General features: G+C 41.9%; 1 protein-coding gene across 1 annotated transcript in view; it reads left to right on the top strand.

Moving 5' to 3' along the window:
* Positions 1-19,971, top strand: part of Aco1 (aconitase 1) — a 69,277-nt gene that overhangs the window by 42,416 nt on the left and 6,890 nt on the right. Inside the window, exons 7-18 of the mRNA XM_021627109.2 lie at positions 83-222; positions 2,047-2,218; positions 3,123-3,223; positions 3,950-4,066; positions 5,196-5,355; positions 6,577-6,712; positions 7,421-7,505; positions 8,501-8,657; positions 10,116-10,240; positions 11,969-12,073; positions 13,139-13,281; positions 14,741-14,888. Of these exons, the coding sequence (XP_021482784.1) occupies positions 83-222; positions 2,047-2,218; positions 3,123-3,223; positions 3,950-4,066; positions 5,196-5,355; positions 6,577-6,712; positions 7,421-7,505; positions 8,501-8,657; positions 10,116-10,240; positions 11,969-12,073; positions 13,139-13,281; positions 14,741-14,888 (1,589 nt within the window). The remainder of the gene's footprint in view (positions 1-82; positions 223-2,046; positions 2,219-3,122; positions 3,224-3,949; positions 4,067-5,195; positions 5,356-6,576; positions 6,713-7,420; positions 7,506-8,500; positions 8,658-10,115; positions 10,241-11,968; positions 12,074-13,138; positions 13,282-14,740; positions 14,889-19,971) is intronic.

Here is a 19,971-nt window from a genome sequence, read left to right as displayed (position 1 = left end):
AGTAAACATGCTGCCTGGGTTTCTGTGGCTGAGGGACAGTGAAAGCTGTGAAAGAGTCATTCTGCTGTGCTGTTCACTGCAGGTGTAGGTGGAATCGAAGCAGAAGCTGTCATGCTGGGTCAGCCTATCAGCATGGTGCTTCCCCAGGTGATTGGCTACAAGCTGATGGGGAAGCCTCACCCTCTGGTAACATCCACGGACATTGTGCTCACCATTACCAAGGTAATGGGATGTATAGATAGCTTATTATGCATGCATCATACTTCATACACACACATACACACACATACATGTATGTATATGTACATATAGAGTATATATATATGCCTCTTCCATTTCTTAGAAAGCCAGGGACAAACAAGGAATAACATAAAGGAGTCTGTGTGCTTCAGAGAGGCTAGGATATAATATTTTAATAGATACTAAAATAAAATGAGAAAAAGAGATTCTTGTGGTTAAGTTTAGATGGTTATCTTTACTCTTTTTCTTAATTTTTAAAATTATGACATAAAAGTACCCAGAAATTAAAATCATGTTCATATTCCTGTCACCAAGATTTTTTTTTTTCAAGATTGGGTCTCACTATTGTAGTCCTGGCTGTCCTGGAACTCTCTCTGTAGACCAGACTGGCATCACAGAGATCCGCCTGCCTCTGCCTCTTAAGTGCTGTGATTAAAGATGTGTGCCACTACAGTGGCTCTGTCACCAAGACTTAAAGGCATAACGATGTCCTGTCAGATTCTGAGGCTGTTTTTGATAAAGTGTCTTTATAATTAGCGCGTATTTATGGCTCAACAGATCCTCTCCTTCCCACAAATAATTAATTTCTTAAGGTTGAAAATTATTCCCACACACATTTACACTTTGGCTACAATTTTCCCACATGGCTCTTTTTCTTTTGTGTTTTATTAAGTGTTTATCTTTGTGTATGAGAGGCGTGTCATGCATGTATGGAGGACAGAAGATAACCTTTGTGAGTTGATTCTAGCCACTGAACCATCTGCTGGCCCTACCTCAATCCTTTTATATGTAAATAGCAACTTAGTTCCATGATTAGTTTTACACTTTCTTATTTTAAGTTACTTTATTGGAACAGATGTGTCTACCAGTTGGAAAGTATTAGGGCTTTTTTCTTAAACTCTTGCAAGAAACTTTTTTTTACTTGCTTTACATAAAGCATTCACTTATTTTTCCATGCAGCCTGAGCTGTAATAGCAAGACCTATGCATTGTGTCTTTAAATAAATTATTTACTTAAATACTATAATATAAGAATTAAGGTAGAAGCTCTTTATATATAGACTGAATGCTGAAAAAGTCAAAATCTTTTTTATTTAATTTTTATAGAATTTAGAATTGGATTTACTTGAATACCACAGATTGTCACAGTATTTTTCAAAAATGGAATAACAGGACTTACCCCAAAAGTTTGGTAGAAAGCATGTGAATGAAGGACTGTTTCATGCAGTTGTCATCTGTCTGTGAAACTGGCTTTCTGGGGAAGACAGAAGATTGGCAGGCTGTGTGATTTGTAGTAGAAAGAACTATGCATTATGTCTTTAAAAACAAATCATTTACTTAAATACTGTGATTATATAAGAATTAAGTTTATTTTAGATTAAAAAGAGTGTAATTTTTGATATTTGTCATTTAGAACAACTTACCTTCCTGTTATTCATATTTTTGGCATTCTTTTTCTTTCTTTTTAAAAATAAGAATTAATTAGGTACAATCTTAGGTCTACAGGAGAACTGATGGAAAGCCAATAGTGTCCCTGCCCCCTTCCCAGCTCCCCTAATGTTCACGTCATATTGGCCTTCTCAGAACCAAGGTTAATGTTAGGTCAGTTCTCCTGACAACAGTGTCACCCACCCCTCAGTGATGTCCCTTTGCCATTCTGGGATCCAGTCCTAGGCGCCTTGTTGCTTTCGAGGAACATTGCAAAATAATAATAATAATAATAATAATAATAATAATAATAATAATAATTCTGTGTTTTAAACATGGTCGTCAAGCCTTAAACTTTCCTATTGTTTACACTTTATAGCACCTACGGCAAGTTGGGGTCGTGGGCAAATTTGTGGAGTTTTTTGGGCCAGGAGTGGCCCAGCTATCAATTGCTGACCGAGCTACAATTGCCAACATGTGCCCAGAGTATGGTGCAACTGCAGCCTTCTTCCCAGTTGATGAAGTCAGCATAGCATACCTGCTGCAGACAGGTAAGTGCAAGGCTGAAAGCAGAGACGCTGAGAATCCCAGCATTGCCTTTCGCCCTGCCAACATCATGCTCTTAGACTTACTTTTCCTGTCTGTGGAGACAAAGTGTGTTGTTGGATTTAAGGAGATGTGAAATGGAGCTATGATGGCCAAGAAAAAGAGCTTTCTCTTATACCCCAAAACCCAGATGTCTTTACTGGTTTTCATCTGCTTATTTCTTTATATTGACACTGTCTTAGTGATGGTAACTATTGACTCTGCAGTGCCTGCTAATAAGTAGCAGAGCCAGAATCGAAGCCTGTGGCTGGCTAACTCAGAACAGCAGCTGGTTCAGGCTTGTATTCCTGGCAATATGACACTGAGAGTTAAGACTTGAAACATTAGGTTCTGCCATTTCCTAGTTGTACTCCTTAGAGAACTTAACTAATAACTTTCCTGAGCTAGCGTTTCCTCATCAGTAAAATGAGAGTAAGAATACTTGTTTCAAGGGATCATGATAGAAGAGTAGAGTTTGAAGTCATTCATTTGAAGCTTTTAACACATGGTGCCAGAGGTTTAAGGTGGTTATTAGTTATTTTAACAAAGTAATGCAAAGAGTATTTGTGGCAAGTGTTGGGCAGATGTGTGGGTACACTTGGCCAGAGGTCTCAGGCTTAGGATCCTCTTAAATAAGGGCTGCATCCAAAAAGAAGAAGCGAAGCGGCTCTGTAAGGAGAGCCAAGGTCTGTACCATACATGTCACTTCAATAGAAATAGCAGATGGTGCCTGATGAAAAGTAGCCTGGAAGCTGGAGAGCAGAAGTGTTGGCGTGTGTGCTAATGGCATGACCTGCAGAACTGCAGGCCGGCCCGTTAGTTGCTCACCAGGAAAGGGTAACGTGTTTATTTGCCCCTAATGCCATTTAGGTCGTGAAGAAAACAAAGTAAAGCACATTAAAAAGTATCTTCAGGCTGTTGGCATGTTTCGAGATTTCAACAACCCCTCTCAAGATCCTGACTTCACTGAGGTATGTTTCTTCTTTCTGGGGCGGCAATTGCAGAATCTGTGTTTTCAGAGGTGGTACAATTATGGGGAAATGGTCACTATGTTGTCATTATAAGGGTGGTAAAAGGTGAAAATGTAAAGGTTAAGGAGATAAACATACCAAAGTAACTTCTTAATGTGCCTGCTTATGTAACCTTTGTGAATTGAGTGTCCCCTCCCCTAACTACTGATTGACACTTCTGCACAGCAGACTTTATTAAGGTAGCTGGAGCTGTCTAAAGGCCAAGCCCATCATTGTTACAGTCCTGGAAAGAAATGACGGGATGAGCATGTCCATGGTTCTGCTTATCCAGTGATTTGTTTTATTTTCTGGGGTACAAACTAATCCATATTTTCCCAAGCAACCAGTTTTCATGTATCCTCAGGGAACGAAGTACTCACTGAGTTGTCAGTCTGTTCTGTGAAGTGATGACCTGTGTTCACACTCCTCAGTAGAAAGCCCATCTCAGCCTGAAATCCATGTGTGAGCTGTTTGACAGAGTAGCAAGTTCTCCGGGAGCAAAGAGTCCTTCTGGTCTCATGCTACTCCCATGCCCATCTTAATATTGGGAATTTAATCTTGCACTGATAAGAGAATCAGTGGAATGTGGATGCTTGTTGATTTGGTTGTTGGGATGTTCTGTGGTCATTGGTGTGGTTGTGCTATTTCTTTATGAATTATATAATTGCTTTTGGCTTGGGTGAACAGGTTGTGGAGTTAGATTTGAAAACAGTTGTGCCTTGCTGCAGTGGACCAAAAAGACCTCAGGACAAAGTTGCTGTGTCTGACATGAAAAAGGACTTTGAAAGCTGCCTTAGAGCCAAGGTAGGGCCCCTGGACTCTACCCTGCTCCCTGCTTCTTAGTGGACAGGCTTTCACAGCACTTTGTGATGAATCTTCCTGAAGCCTGGTGCCAGCGGCACTTCTACATCCTAAGTGCCTTCACGATTCCCCGTTAGCTATGGGCTCAACGGCTTCCCTGCCGCACAAGCCCTGTTTATAAATACAATCCCTATTTATGCATAGTTGCTTTTCACATGAAAACCATTTCCTACAGTGTTGTCTGCCCGTTCATACAGTTTCTGTGGGTCCCTGGACTTCTGTTCATGCCTCTCTGTGTGTGCATGTCTCTACTCCATGCCCTGACACCCTACTCTGATACCCATAAAGTTCTGCTCAGGTACCATTCTCTGTAATGGTACTAAGCATCTCCTAGCACGTAGTCCTCTTTCCGTCCTTGATGCTTCATGGCACTTAGTCTGAAGCCCATTGGGTGAGGTTCCATATTCTTTAACTTATGCCATCAGGACTTTATTTGTATGTGTGATTCTCTTCCTAACCTCTGTCTTTGAACCTAAGAATTGCATAATCGTTCTGTTACCCCACAAAGCTCCCAGCATGATGTCCAGTGCTCAGACTTTCAGTGAGTGTCTCCCAATGGGAAGTTGAGATGGATTTTATTTTAACGAAGCATCAGCGTTATACCAGATGTTCGACTGTATATTATATTACTAATTAGTTGAAAACTAGGTTAAAGAAAAGTCACCTTTCTGCAAATTACCACGTGGTCAGGATCAGGAATCTCAGTCAGGCCATAGTCATTGAGCCATACACTATGTCTTGGGGCAAGCTAACTTTGAGCTGTTTGTAGATTTAGTCTCCTAGTCTTGAGGGAAGAAAGCCATTGTTACTAGCTTCATTGCTGAGCAAGATTCAGGACTCACAGCTGCCTTTGTGATTATTTAAAAAGGATAAAGAGAAGTATAAGTTTTCTGGACTATTTCAAAGTTTACTCATAGAAGTATTTGTTTTGTCAATAGCTGGCACTTAAAATTACTATCAATCTTCTTCCAAAGTGAAAAGTTTTGATCACATATTTTTCTCTTTATAGCAGATTGTGCATCCTGTTTTCTTTCTTATTGCATATAATATTTGCAACCTTCCCTTACCACAGCAAGGATTTAAAGGTTTTCAAGTTGCTCCGGACCATCACAATGACCACAAGACATTTGTCTACAATAATAATGAATTTACTCTTGCTCATGGGTCTGTGGTAATTGCTGCCATCACGAGCTGCACAAACACCAGCAATCCATCTGTGATGTTAGGAGCCGGTGAGTGCATCATTTTCCCTCCTCTTGGTCTCTCGGATGTGGGATTAGAAGTTTATAGATGTAGACACCGATTGACCAAAAAATTTCTATACAACAAATAGCATCCAAAGCAAATTTTTAAAGTAGAATTCATAGTGTATGACAGCCCTTCCTTTTGTAACTAGCACAGAAAATAAGTAGAGAAAACCACCTAAAATCTGGGTCCTACCTGAGAAAGAAAGAGATAAAGAACCTATTGTCATGTCATAGACTTTGTCCCGGCAATCTTCACAGTTCACAGACTTCACAGTTGCAGCTAGACTGGGGCATAGGGCACTAGCTGATCAAGCTCTGTGTGCTCAGCCTGTTGTGCAATGCTGAGAAGTTAATAGTTACACACAGAGGTCAGTGTTTAGGAGCTCCTTAGTTCACATGTCTGATCACGCTTGAGAGCTTCCCTTGGGTCTGGAGATTAGTGCCAACAGTTAGTGGGCCTAAGGGAAGCCTTTTTAGAGTTCATCTTTGCCACCTAAACTTTCCATGCTTTTCTGGAACAAACCAGTTTCGTCAAACATCAGTAGCCACCCATGGCTTTTGTCTCCTTGCTCCCTTATGTCATTTCTTCCCACAGCTGTGGTGCCTCCTGAGTCACAGTACCTGCCTGACATCGTGGTCTAGGGACCCAGGGCCTCTGATCTCTGCTTTAGGAATAGCTGTAGTCTAGATCTGCTGTAGGCTGCCTGGATCCCCTGCCATTCAGTACAGAATCTGTGTACCTCAGAAAAGGCAGTCTAGTTAAAATTTTCATCTAAATCTAAACAGATAATATTATGTGATTTTCCCTTCAAAATTTAAAAACAAATTTTATAGGATCTTCCTAAATGTTTTGGGATTTATTTCTTTTACTTGTTCGGTTAGTTGATTTTGTTGTTTGGGAACTTGCTGTGTAGACCACATTGTTCTAAACTTACAGAGGTTCTGCCTCGCAGATGCTGGAATTAAAGATGTATGCTATCATGCCAGGCCGGGGTTTATTTATTAAAGGAACAAAACCCACCTGCCTCTTGCTTCATCACCATGACTCATTTGGGCTTGCTGTATACATAAACTGTCTTTGGGTGGTGAACTTTTGATCTGTCAGTCAAGAAACATCACTGGAAAAAAAACAGGCTTTTTCCAAACGTGTTCTTCACATCTAAGTAAATAGTCACCTGTGCTGTGTCTCTGTTCACCATTTCACAGGACTGTTAGCAAAGAAAGCTGTGGAGGTGGGGCTGAATGTGAAGCCTTACATCAAGACCAGCTTGTCTCCTGGAAGTGGTGTGGTCACCTACTACCTTCGCGAGAGTGGTGTCATGCCGTACCTGTCCCAGTTAGGGTGAGGAATGGGGGTGGGTAGGTTATTTGGTTTTGCTTATGCTTTAGGTTCTTTTGTAGTCCTCTAGCATCTGCATCTTTGTATAACCACTATGAGATTATCTGGTGCTATGTACTTTCACAGCATTTCATCACATAGTAGATAGACTTAAACCCTAGCATTCCAACTGCATGGTTGTGCTAGTTCATACTTCCATGAAGCATTCCCTCCTTTCGCCAGAAGAGGGCACCTTTGCTCATTTGTACTGAGATGACCCCTGGGCTTGGTAGTGGTTGTGTAACTGAGTTTGCCTTTTGGCACAAAAATAGTTACTTACATGGCTACTGATGTTCTAGTCCTTGAGGCAAATAAGTGATTAGTTGCCAAACAGTTTCTCCAATTACTATGTTATTGTTTATTAGCTTGTATAACATTTGTTTTCTCCATGTGTTTCATAAAATTCAAGTTTTGGGGACCATACAGTAGTAGGAGATGGAAACATTAAATGACACATCTGGTTTCAGCTTTTAAATCTTCTAAATCATCCAACTCCTGTGTTTATATGTTTAAAAATGTGCATAGCATCCTGCTCAGGGAGGAAAGCTTTGGGGAACGGCCAGGTCCTAAACGTACTCCACTGTCGTTCCTTATGACCTGTGGTCTCCAGAAGTGCCCTAGCAGAGGGGCTCACTGAGAGTGGCCATTTCCTGTGCCTTGTTTGATACCTAGGTTTGATGTGGTGGGCTATGGCTGCATGACCTGCATTGGCAACAGTGGACCCCTTCCTGAACCTGTGGTAGAGGCAATCACTCAGGTAATGACAGAGGAGCCTGCATCCTGCAGACCTCTTGTTTGACTTCATATAACATGGTAAGACAGTCCTTGGAATCGGGATGTGGTTAAGAGTATGCTTTAGAACTAAGATTAACAAGGAGAAATCACTAGCTGTGTCACATTGGGCAAGTAAATTAGCTGGTTTGTGCCTTGGTTTCCAAAAATGTACACTGGAGATAATATAGTAGCTGTCTTAGAGAATGCTGAATGAAGGGACTGTAGCCAGCTCAAGCATGGCAGGTAGGGCTTCTGACGGGCCTTGCCCTTCTCCCACATTTCCTCTGCCCTACTAAAAACCATCTATTCCCTTATTTGGCCACTTCCTCCTCTGAGGCTGACTACCAATGTCTAAAGTCCAGCCATCAAAGGCCCTCTTTGGCTGCCCTAACTAACATGCCCAATCAAAATAAAACACCTTATCCTAACATGGGTTTCCCTCTTTACCATTATAAACTGCTGTTTGCCCATGGGCCACATCTGCCTCTCTCTATCCAGAGGCCGTCCCTGACAAATACTCTTTCTCCCTCATCCTCTATCGCCTGTCTTTGTCTTTTATTCCCTGCCCTTTGTCCCTCTTATTCAAAATCAAGCAAATCTTCTTAGAAACTAATGTAACTACCTTGGTTAGTTTGGCTTCTGGCCCTACAGACCTGCAGCCTTGAAAAGTGCCATGGGACATGTCACTGCTGTTTCCTTCGGCTGTTAGTTTCCAGTCTTTCCTGGTGGTCTCATCTGGTCCTAGACTCCAGCACCAAAAACTGTGTCATATACTGATCTATCAGATCTCAAGAGCAGAAGTTACTGACCACTACTCCCTACATTTGACCTGGAGCATCTCCCCATGGGATACCTTCCATGCCCCCCTCCCTGTAGCAGGGACCTGAGGAAGGGCTGGCTGAAATCTTTGTTCACATGATGTTCACAGGGATAGGCAGTGCCTTTCCTTGTAAACTGATGGTCTCTTGCCTCACACAGGGAGACCTCGTAGCTGTTGGAGTACTGTCTGGGAACAGGAATTTTGAAGGTCGGGTCCATCCTAACACAAGGGCCAACTACTTAGCCTCTCCACCACTAGTGATAGCATATGCAATTGCAGGGACCGTCAGGATTGACTTCGAGAAAGAGCCATTGGGTAAGAGTTTGCTTTTGTGACTATCCTTTTCTAGTGAATTGAAAAATAAACTGGAAGGAAGTTGCTGCTTTTGTTATTACAAAATGAAGGGTAGAATTGAGAGTTTGGCGTGATGGCACATGTCTTTAATCCCAGGACTCAGAAGGCAGAAGCAGGTAGATCTCTAGAAGTGAGTTCCAGGTCAGTCAGGGTTACACAGTGAGACCCTTTCCCCCAGGTACAACCAAAAGACAAAGGAAGGAAACAAGATTCTGTTGGGGGAAGTAGGTGGCAAGAAAGAATATAAGCTACAAACAATTTGGGAGTCTGGATTCTTCAGAGGTCACTGCTTTTTGCCTCCTTCTGGATTCCTGAGATGGACTGCCTTTACTGTATGTCCTGTGGGAACACGCTCCGGGTGTTCCAGATTCTCACAGTTTATAGTGCTGGTTGGCCCTGACTTTTTCTCTCAACACCTTCCTCACTCCAGCCAGGAGATTAAGTGTGGAAGGCATCCTTAGATTTGTGTTTAGGAAATCGAACTCTAGCTGTACAGTTGACCTTCATTGGTTTTGGATTCTATGTTTGCAATTATGCCTGCTCGCAAAAATGTATGAACCTAAATCAGTATCCCCAGTGTTGTTAGGGCCCTTCACAGACATGAGCTTGAGTGAAAGCTGAGTCACCCAGTACATACCTTCAGTGTGCCATAGCAGACAAAGCATCACTCTACCTTCTTGTTTCAGCTCTTAAGTCTATAAACAAATGCCCTTTTCATGGTCTAGTTAGCACCATTGTTTCATTTTTTGTGTGTGTTTTTTGTCATAATTTTGCTTTTTTAGTTGGCCCTGGAGTGTAATACTGAACTGTTGTCCAATGTTCTGTACACAAGAAGCCATTAATGTGCCTGGTATTGACAGAGGCTTTATTCAGACATGACTTAAGAGTGTGCTATTTACTTTGAGAACTCAGTTAATGTCAGTATTGTATAGCCTTCCGCAGCGTCCATGTGGCATTGGCTTCAGGAACCTCTGAGGATGCTGAAGTCTGCCAGTAACTCAAGTGCCTTATAGCGAAGGAAAAAGTATTTCATATTATTCACAGGCCGTCTCCCAGTCACTCATTATACTTGTGATAGTGTCAGTGCTATATAAATGTTGTGTAGGGAATAATAAGAGGGGAAGTGTACATGTTCAATGCAGGCACTTTTTTGTTGTTGTTTTCAATAGTTGATTGAATTAACAAATACAAAACCTGTAAGATGGAGGCCAAACTATACTTAAATGTCTGTAAATAAGAAAGCATGTACTACCAGGATATGTATTAATCATTTGATAGAAATACGATCAGAAGATTTTCCTATAGAAGAGATTCAGTCTTCACTGTGTTTGTACGACTCCTGGGAGGAACAGATCTGACTCTGTGATGATGAAAATGGGTGTTAGAGGAAGTTTTCTTATCGGTAACATGTATCTCCAGGAGTGAATGCACAGGGCCAGCAAGTATTTTTGAAGGACATCTGGCCAACTCGAGATGAGATCCAGGTGGTGGAACGGCAGTATGTCATCCCTGGGATGTTTAAGGAGGTCTATCAGAAAATAGAGGTGAGACACACACAGTGCACATGCACTAGAAAGTGTTTAGTGTATTTCTGCAGAGCTTGGAGCTAACAGGAGCATGAACTATAGAGAGAAGCATTTCTTCCTTTGACTAAGGGAGTGTTATCAGTTACTCTTCTCTGATGATTCCCGCATGCCCTACAGATTAGGACAAGGATGTGACTTTAGCACCACTCCCTTTTCAGACATCCTGAAGAGTCACCCTTGTTGAAAACCATGATGGTCACATGGCTATATTTTGTCACTGGAGTAACTGGAGTTACTGGAGTTAATCAATTGAATGAACATCTCAAAGAATCATTTGAGTGTTTGTCTTTTTTAAAAAAAAAAAGGTATTAAAATCAGCATGTGACAACTTGATGAAATGAGAAAAAAAAAAGTTGTACATTTTAAAATAGGAGAAAAGTCAGCCTGGCGACTCGTGCCTTTAATGCTCAAGCACAGCACTCAGGAGGCCAAGGCAGGTGGATCCCTGGGAGTTTGAAACTGGTCTGGTCTACACAGTGAGTCCTGCGACAGCCAGAGCTGCATAGTAAGACCCTGTCTCAAAGTAATTAAATGAATAAATAAATAAAATCAGAGAAAATGAATGGGGCTCAGTCCCCTTTTCTGAGCCTCAGTTACCCTCTTCCCCAATGGCCAAGGGGAAATGTGATGCTGTGAAAGGGGACAGGACTGTAGAATCTTCAGTGGGTATAGAATTTTGTCACTGCTCTCTTCCACAAGCTACTCACTGGGAAATAGTATTAGGGAGCTCATCTGCCTGATTAAATGTGTTTCTGCAAAGATCAAGTTAGGGATCTATAAAGATCAACTTACATACAAAGTGGCTGTCATTTTCTATCTAGTGTCCGTGTAATCTGGAAGTCCAGTATTTTAAGAGTATATATTATTGGTTCCATCATGGATAGGGGTGGGACAGATGAGGCCCTATCCCTCCCTGAGGAACAGATGGCAATTAATTGTTGCCTGGAAAAAAGAGTTCATAATCTTCAGTAGCTGCTGATAAGTATCCAGGCTCCAGCAAATCACCCAACCGAAGCACATACAAGCAGCGTTATATAAACTCAGCAGGTCAGGAAAGAAGGCATAAAAGTAAAAGGGAGGCTAGGTGAGAAGAAGAGGATGAGGTTAGTAAGAATTGGAAGGGGGCAAGAGGGCAATGGAACATTGTGTACATTTTCATGAAACCATAAAGAAAATATATATACACACATATTGGAAATAAAAATAGGTAAAACTTATCATGTTAAAACAGAAACAGTTTGTGTCTATGGATGCAGAGTGAATGGGAGCCTCTGTCTTCCCAAGCTTTAGGCAAGAGTCCTCTCATCTGGGCCACCTGGGCATTGGTCTGAGGTCCCCAGTTCCACACTGGCTCTTAGCTGGTGGCTTCCCTCAGCATTGCCCACATGGCTTCTCCAGCTTCATCGTGGCAGGTGGCTGCCATCAGAGAAATGGTGAGAAGGTAGTGCTTTTCAGGGGGCTCACCTGCCAGTGTGGGTCCCTGGGGCTGGGGTAAATGGAGGGTTCCTGGCTTTTTACCAGGGCAGGACAGAACAGGATTCCTGTCACTTAACAAGAGAAAGAAACCACTTTTTGTTTCTGCTTAGAATCAAAGTGGCTTTTAGTAGACCTCTTTTGAATGTTGTATATTTACATATCAAATTTTTCCTGGCATGGGATGTAATTGATCACCACCTCACCTTTCAGACTGTAAACAAAAGCTGGAATGCCTTAGCCGCCCCATCAGAGAAGATGTATGCATGGAATCCCAAATCTACATACATTAAGTCACCACCATTCTTCGAAAACTTGGTATGATTTTTGCTATATTTGTAGATATTATATATTCTAAGTTTTATGTATTATCTTCTGTGTATAATATTTGTGTGTGGGCAAGGGCATAGGTGTGCCATGACATGTGTGGATTCCACATTGGGTTCAGACACAGGTAGTCAGGCCTGGTGTTGGTGGCAAGAACTTACCTTGAGTCATCTCATTGGCATAATATTCTTTCTTTCTTTTCTTTCTTCTTTCTTTCTTTCTTTCTTTCTTTCTTTCTTTCTTTCACATGTATGAGTTTTTGCTTGCATGTATATTTGTACACATATGTACAGTGCCTGGGGCCAGGAAAGAGACGTAGAAGAGGATCCCCTGGACCTAGAGTTACAGTTTTAAGCCACCATTTGGTGCTGGAAGTTGAAGAACAGATGGTGCTCCTGACCACTGAGCCATCTCTCCAACCCTTGACTTTTTTTGTTTTTAACATAAGTTCTTTAAAAGATCTTTTTCTTGTACAGTCTTACCCCACAGCCTTATACAGAGTGCCTGTTACAGTAAACCCTTTACATACTCAAGCTGATAATGCTAGGAAAGTTGTGGAAGGCTGGGAGGTTTAGCTGTAGGCCGTCTCTCTGACCAGAGGTTCTCTGTGGCTGTGCAGAGACACCCTGGGGAGAAGACATGGCATAGAGAAGGGCTAGCTAAGATCTGCAGGACTGGTCCAGGAGAATATCCTCAGGGCTTGCTATATGTATTAACTCTTACACTCTGTGATGGAGTGGAGGGAGAGGGAGGAGAAGTTGGCATGCTAGTTGTCTTGGGGATCTGACGAATTATATGGAGAAGCAGGAAGAATGTCCTTGCAGCTGCATTCCCATTGTCTTTGAGGCTGGTGTGAGTCCTTCTTCTACCCAAGGTTCAGAAGTCAGTGTTTTCAGTTTACCTTATTTTTTATTATAGACATCCTTGCTATGAGCCAGTAAACTAGAGCTTTCCATGCACTGATATACAAATCTCAGTCTGGTTCACATGGTGTTGAGCTCACCTGGGGTCCTGTCTGGGAAATCTAGGCAAATGCTGACTTGTGCATTTTTCCAGACTTTAGATCTCCAGCAACCCAAGTCTATAGTGGATGCTTATGTGCTACTCAACTTAGGAGATTCAGTAACAACAGACCACATCTCTCCAGCAGGAAATATTGCAAGAAACAGTCCTGCTGCTCGCTACTTGACCAACAGAGGGTAAGTATGTGTGAGGGAGAAAAGACCAAAGGTAGTGGGAGGAAATAGATGAAGCTGGCATTTCTCTTTCACGTGGTGTCTTTTAGATCAGACTGTCTTTTTTTCTTTGCTGAGCACTAGTGCTTGAAAACTAGTTGATATTTCCTGTTTTTGTTGCCTAGTTAGCACCATAGGAGAGCTTGTGAGTCACAAGTGGCCAGGAGGGACAGCTTCCCAAGCAAGTGTGTGCCTGAAGCACAAGCATCTTCCCTCTGCCTGCTTGAGGCCCAGCAGTGACATAAGCTGAAATTCATGGTGGTGTCCTATTGACAGCTTTCAGAACTGCCTCAAAAATGTGCAGCTCACTCACCTTCATCCCCTCAGATATGCCATAACCATAGTGTCCACATCATACTCTGTCAGCTCAATAAAGATACAGAGCTTGGGGTTCCCGGGTTTGATTTCCATGACACTCATCTAGGAGCAAAAATTCCTGATTTCTATCTCTCCCTTATGAATCAGTTCCCTCAGAGAGGACTCGGAGAAAGCTTAAGAAGCAAAACAAACACTTTTTCTCTGGGGTGTTCTCTTGACAATGGGAACTCTTTAGGGTAGTGATTGCAAGCCATTATAATGTCCCTCTCTCCCTGCAGTGCACAAACCTGCAACATTTTGGATAAGATTTCAGGGGTTCTAAGGCATGTTTGCCTGCTCCTGAAACCCAACAGAAACTCCCTTAACCACCTTAATATAGATCTAACAATTAAATCATGTTAACACCAACCCCAAGGATGTAAGAAACAGGCCAGTGACCTGGCTGTGATTGTTTTCTTCTGGAAAGTTGTATGTTATATTGCCAGTGTGTTGCTTCCCTTTACCTTGAGGCCCTGGTTATTCAGGGACAAATTCAGGCCTACATCTGGTTAGTTTATGGGGCATATTTAGTTGTCCTTCATTCTCTGATCCACCTGACTAGTCTCCCCATTATTTTTAATTCAGTTTTCACCTTAAATGTAGCTTCTTGCTGAGTTAAGAGGACAAACAGTCCTTGTAGAGTTCCTTCTAATTTTCCTACTCAAATGTGAAAGACTCTTAAACTGACCGAGGAGAGTATTAATTCCTGCCCTTCTCAGCTCCTGTGTGACTATTCCTGGTGAGGCTTTGAGAACAGCCTGCAGACCAGTGTCTGGCAGATTCAGTGACATGGCCGGCTTTATGGCATTTTTCTTCGCTGTGTGTAAACTAGCTGTACTCTTTTTTTTTTTTTTTTAGATTTTTATTTATTTATTTTATGGAATACAGTGCTCTAGATGCATGTGCACCTGCATGCCAGAAGAGGGTGGTAGAGGGTATAGATGGTTGTGAGCCAGGACCTCTGAAAGAGCAGACAGTGCTCTTAACCGCTGAGCCATCTCTCCAGCCCCTAGCTGTACTCTTGACTCACATCACTAAAGAGCCTCTCCTGCTTCTGTTATATTAGCCTAACTCCACGAGAGTTCAACTCCTATGGCTCACGCCGGGGTAATGATGCCATCATGGCACGGGGGACTTTCGCCAATATTCGCTTGCTGAACAAGTTTCTGAACAAGCAGGCACCTCAGACTGTGCATCTTCCTTCAGGAGAAACTGTGAGTACCATCTCCGTTCCTTCAGCAACCAGTATCTGTCAGGCTCCAGTGCCTGGCTCTTCACAGTGGCTTTCCTTATCTTCACTGCTGTGGCTTGCCTGACTTCCTAGAGTTCCTCTTACTAGGTATCCATACATGTGCCATTCATCATAGTACAAGAGCAACAGTCTCTTGTTGCTTAATGGTTGGGCACCACAGCTTAACTAAGTCTCATTTCATGGCAGTTGAGCTTTCTGAGTGAAATGTCATCTGCATTTTAAGTACTTTAAGTACTTAAGTACTTTTTTATTTTAAGTACTCCAGATTATTCAGAATATTTATCAATGAGGGCTGTTGTGTGTCCCCACTGGTATTTGCTCTAATCCACTGCATCTGCAGCAAAAGGAAGGGCCATGGGGGCCGTGTGAGGTTTGCTCCATCTTGAAGGAGCTTTTTGAAGCTGGTGTATATGCAGGAGTTGTTTGTTTATAGATTTGGATGTGTGAGATAGGAAAGCCTTCACTCAGAGCTACCTGAGTGAGGGACCAGCATCTGTTATTTACCTCTCTAGCCTTTTTATAAATCTGTGACTGAGAAATAATACCAGCCTTACATGGTTCTGAGGCTTAAAACAAGATGGGATGACCTATAAGATCCAGGATGGTAGCATATCTGCAGGTCCCCAAGGAGTGTTTTAGAACTCCCTGATTATTGCTTACCCTCCTTGAAAATGGCCTTCTTTTTTTTTTTCTTTCCTTTTACTGAAAATAGATTCTTTTCATACTGTATATTCTGATTACAGTTCCCTACCACCAACTCAAGTTCCTTGCTGTTAGTGTTACTTTTTAACTATTTTATTTACATCTCTTAGGCCAAACAGAAACACTCCCTTCTCTACCCCAATCCCTCCCAACACCCCAGTACCCGGTAGAAGAGAAAGATTAGTGGGGAGAAGGGACATAGTTTTCCTTAGCTACTTCCCACTGGTTAGGGTCCTGTCAAGAGATCTCCAACTTCTCATCAAACTGTATCAACAGTTATCAGGAGCAGCAGCAGAGAGCACCAGCAGCCTTGTTCTTTCTTGGTGTTCCTCCCCTCTCCTCCTTTCTGGGCTCTGGCATTTATTCTATCTTCAGAGTCCTCAGATTTAAGCTATTTGCAGCTGGTGAAGAGCCTCTTTCAAGAGTCTGCATGAGGAAAATAGTTGCTGCTGTGGACCATCAGAATCAGTCCCCCATCCCACATCCCACATCCCACACCTGGAACCAAAACAAAAACATGTTTATATCCACAACACCTCCCTGCTTCCTATTCCCATCCACACCCTTTCTGTGTCACCTTAGAAAACAAACAGGTGTCTAAAGAATAATAGAATAAAAACAAATCAGAATAGAACAAAACAATTGGGCACATGTGTTTAATTCCAGCACTCAGAGGCAGAGGCAAGTGTATCTTGAGTTCCAGGTGAGTCTGGTCTACAGATCAAGTTTCATTGTCACAGAGAAACCCTGTCTCAAAACAAACAAGCAAACAAAAACAGAAGAAAAAGCACAGGAAACACATAGATACACAGATACATATGTTCGTGTACGAATGAATCCTATAAAAACACAAAACCAGCTGGGCGTGGTGGCACAAACGTTTAATCTCTCAGGAGGCAGAGACAGGCAGATTGCTATGAGTTTAAGGTCAGCTTGGTCTACAAAGAAAGTCCAGCACAGCCAAGGCTACACAGAGAAACCCTATGTCAAAAACAACAAAACAAACAAAGAAAAACCCACAAAATCAGAAGCTGTAATGTATAGACAAAGGACCTGTAAAGTTTAAAAAAAAAAAAAATACCCTGGCAAAACATAGACAATGAACCTGCAGAGATGCCATTTAGTTAATTGAATGTTGGCCATCTACTGCTAGGCTTGGGGTCTGCTCTCTCTCTCTCTCTCTCTCTCTCTCTCTTTTTAGGTTTATTTATTTATTATTTATACAGCATTCTGCCTGTATCGTGTACCTGCACACCAGAAGAAGACACCAGATCTTACTATAAATGGTTATGAGCCACCATGTGGTTGCTGGAAATTGAACTCAGGACCTTTGGAAGAACAGCCATTGTTCTTAAGCTCTGAGCCATCTCTCCATCCCTGGGACTTGCTCTTAAGATTGTTGTTTATACTCAGTGAGACTCCATTGGAGAAAACTAATTTTTCATTTGCAGGTGATCATCAATTGGTGGTAGATTGTGTGTTAGGCATGTGGACTTCTGTCCACTAATCTCAGCACTGATACTCAGTGCATGGTCCATGATCTCTCTTGAGTTCTTACATGCCTCCATCCTGCTGTGTTTCCAAGGCCTTGTTTCCGTGGTGTCCTCAATTTCTCTGGCTCTTGCACTCTTCACCTTCTCTTCTGCAAAGTTCCCTGATCCCCGAGGGAAGGGATTTGATGGAGACATCCCATTTGGAGCTGAGTCTCTCTCTGAACATTTTCCAGCTATGGGTCTCTGTTCCCATCAGAGGAGAAAGCTTCTCTGATGATGGCTGAGCAAGGCAGTGTTCTATCAGGATAGCAGAATGTAATCACAAGTCATTTTATTGTTACATTACCTGAGCTATCTAGTCTCAGGTTCTTGGTCACCCAGGTAGTATCAAGAATGGGTTCTATCTCATGGAGTAGACCTTAAATCAAATCACATATTGATTGGTATATTAGTAAGGGTTCTCCAGAGGAACAGAACTAAAAATATATGAATATATATGTAAATGGAGGATTTATTAGAATGGCTTACAAGTTATAGTCCAGATAGTCCAAAAGTTGCTATCTACCAATGAAAGGTCTAGGAATCGAGTAGTTATTCACCGTGCAAGATGTCACAGCTGCTCTTCAGTATACGTCTGATCCCAAAGAAGTAGGCTCTAATGCCAGTAAAGAAATGGACTTGCTAGTAAGATCAAGCAGGCAAAGGAAAAACAAGCTTCCTTTTCAATATCCTTTATATAGGTTGGCAGCAGAAGGTGTGGCCCAGATTAGAGATGTATCTTCCTTCCTCAAAGATCCAGATTAGAAGTCGATATTCCCACTTCAAATTATATAATTAAGAAAAAAATCCTCACAGGAAATCTCAGCCATTTGTTTTTTTTTTTTTAATTTTTGTTTTATTTTTATTAACTACACTTTATTCATTTTGTATCCCAGCTGTAGCCCCCTCCCCCATCCCCTTCCAATCCTACCCTCCCTTCTTCCCTCTTCTTCTCCTATGCCCCTCCCCCAGTCCAATGATAGGGGAGGTCCTCCTCCCTTTCCATCTGACCCTAGTCTGTCAGGTCTCATCAGGACTGGCTTCATTGTCTTACTAGGGAACCCTCTTGGACACTGAGCTGTCATGGGCTAATCTGTGCAGGGGTTCTAGTTTATCTCCATGCATGATCCTTGTTTGGAGTATCAGTCTCACAAAAGACCCCTGTGCCCAGATATTTTTAGTTCTGTTGGAGCTTCTGTCCCTTCCAGGTCTTTCTATCTCCCCTTTCCTTCAAAAGATTCCCTGCATTCTGCCCAAAGTTTGGCTATGAGTCTCAGCATTTGTTTTGATACCCTGCTGGGTAGAATATTTCAGAGTCCCTCTGTGGTAGGCTCCTGTCCTGTTCCCTGTCTTCTCCCTCTTCCATTGTCCACCTCATTTGCCTTTCTGAATGAAGATTGAGCATCTTACCCAGGGTCCTCCTTGATTAGCTTCCTTAGTTGTACAGATTTTAGTATTGATCATCCTATATTATATGTCTAATATCTACTTATCATTGAGTATATACCATGTGTGTCTTTCTGCTTCTGGGATACCTCACTCAGGATGATCTTTTCTAGATCCCACCATTTGCCTGCAAATTTCCTTGTTTTTAATTGCTGAGTAGTATTCCATTGTGTAAATGTACCACAATTTCTGTATCCATTCCTCTGTTGATGGACATCTGGGTTTTTTCCAGGTTCTGGCTATTACAAATAAAGCTACTATGAACATGGTTGAACAAATGTCCTTGTTGTGTACTTGAGCATATTTTGGATATATTCCTAGGAGTGGTATGGCTGGATCTTGAGGAAGTGCTATTATTAATTGTCTGAGAAACCACCAGATTGATTTCCAAAGTGGTTATACAAGTTTACATTCCCACCAGCAGTGGAGGAGGGTTCCCCTTTCTCCACAACCTCTCCAGCATGTGTTGTCACTGGAGTTTTTTATCTTAGCCATTCTGATGGATGTAAGGTGAAAGCTCAGGGTTGTTTTGTTTTGTATCTCCCTGATTTATAAGAACGTTGAGCATCTCTTTAAGTGTTTCTCTGCCATTCTATATTCCTCTACAGAGAATTCTCTGCTTAACTCTGTACCCCATTTTTTAATTGGATTACTTGATTTGTTGCTGTTTAACTTCTTGAGTTCTTTATATATTCTGGATATTAGCCTTCTGTCAGATACAGGGTTGGTGAAGATCCTTTCCCAATCTGTAGGCAGTCATTTTGTTCTGACGACAGTGTCTGCTTTATAGAAACTTTTCAGTTTCATGAGGTCCCATTTATTGATTGTTGTTCTTAGAGTCTGTGATGTTGGTGTTCTGTTCAAGAAGTTGTCTCCCATGCCAATGAGTTCTAGGCTCTTCCCCACTTTTTCTTCTAATTGATTTAGTGTGTCTGGGTTTGTGTTAAGGTCTGTGATCCACTTGGACTTTAATTTTGTGCAGAGTGATAAATATGGATCTATTTTCATTTTTCTGCATGTAGACATCCAGTTGGATCAGCACCATTTGTTAAAGATGCTATCTTTTTTCCATTAAATGGTTTTGGATTCTTTGTCAAAAATGAAGTATCAGTAGGTATGTGGGTTTATTTCTGGGTCTTCTATTCAATTCCATTGATCCACCATTCTGTTTCTATGCCAATACCATGCAGCTTTCATTACTACTGCTCTGTAGTACAGCTTGAGATCAGGGATGGAGATACCTCCAGACGAACTGTTGTTGTACAGGATTGTTTTGGAAATTCTGGGTTTTTTGTTTTTCCATATGAAGTTGAAAATTTTTCTTTCAAGGTCTGTAAAGAATTGTGTTGATATTTTGATGGGAAT

This window comes from Meriones unguiculatus, chromosome 9 (assembly GCF_030254825.1).
Source record: "Meriones unguiculatus strain TT.TT164.6M chromosome 9, Bangor_MerUng_6.1, whole genome shotgun sequence".
Classification (NCBI taxonomy): Eukaryota; Metazoa; Chordata; class Mammalia; order Rodentia; family Muridae; genus Meriones; species Meriones unguiculatus.
This window is presented reverse-complemented; position numbering and strand designations above follow the sequence as displayed.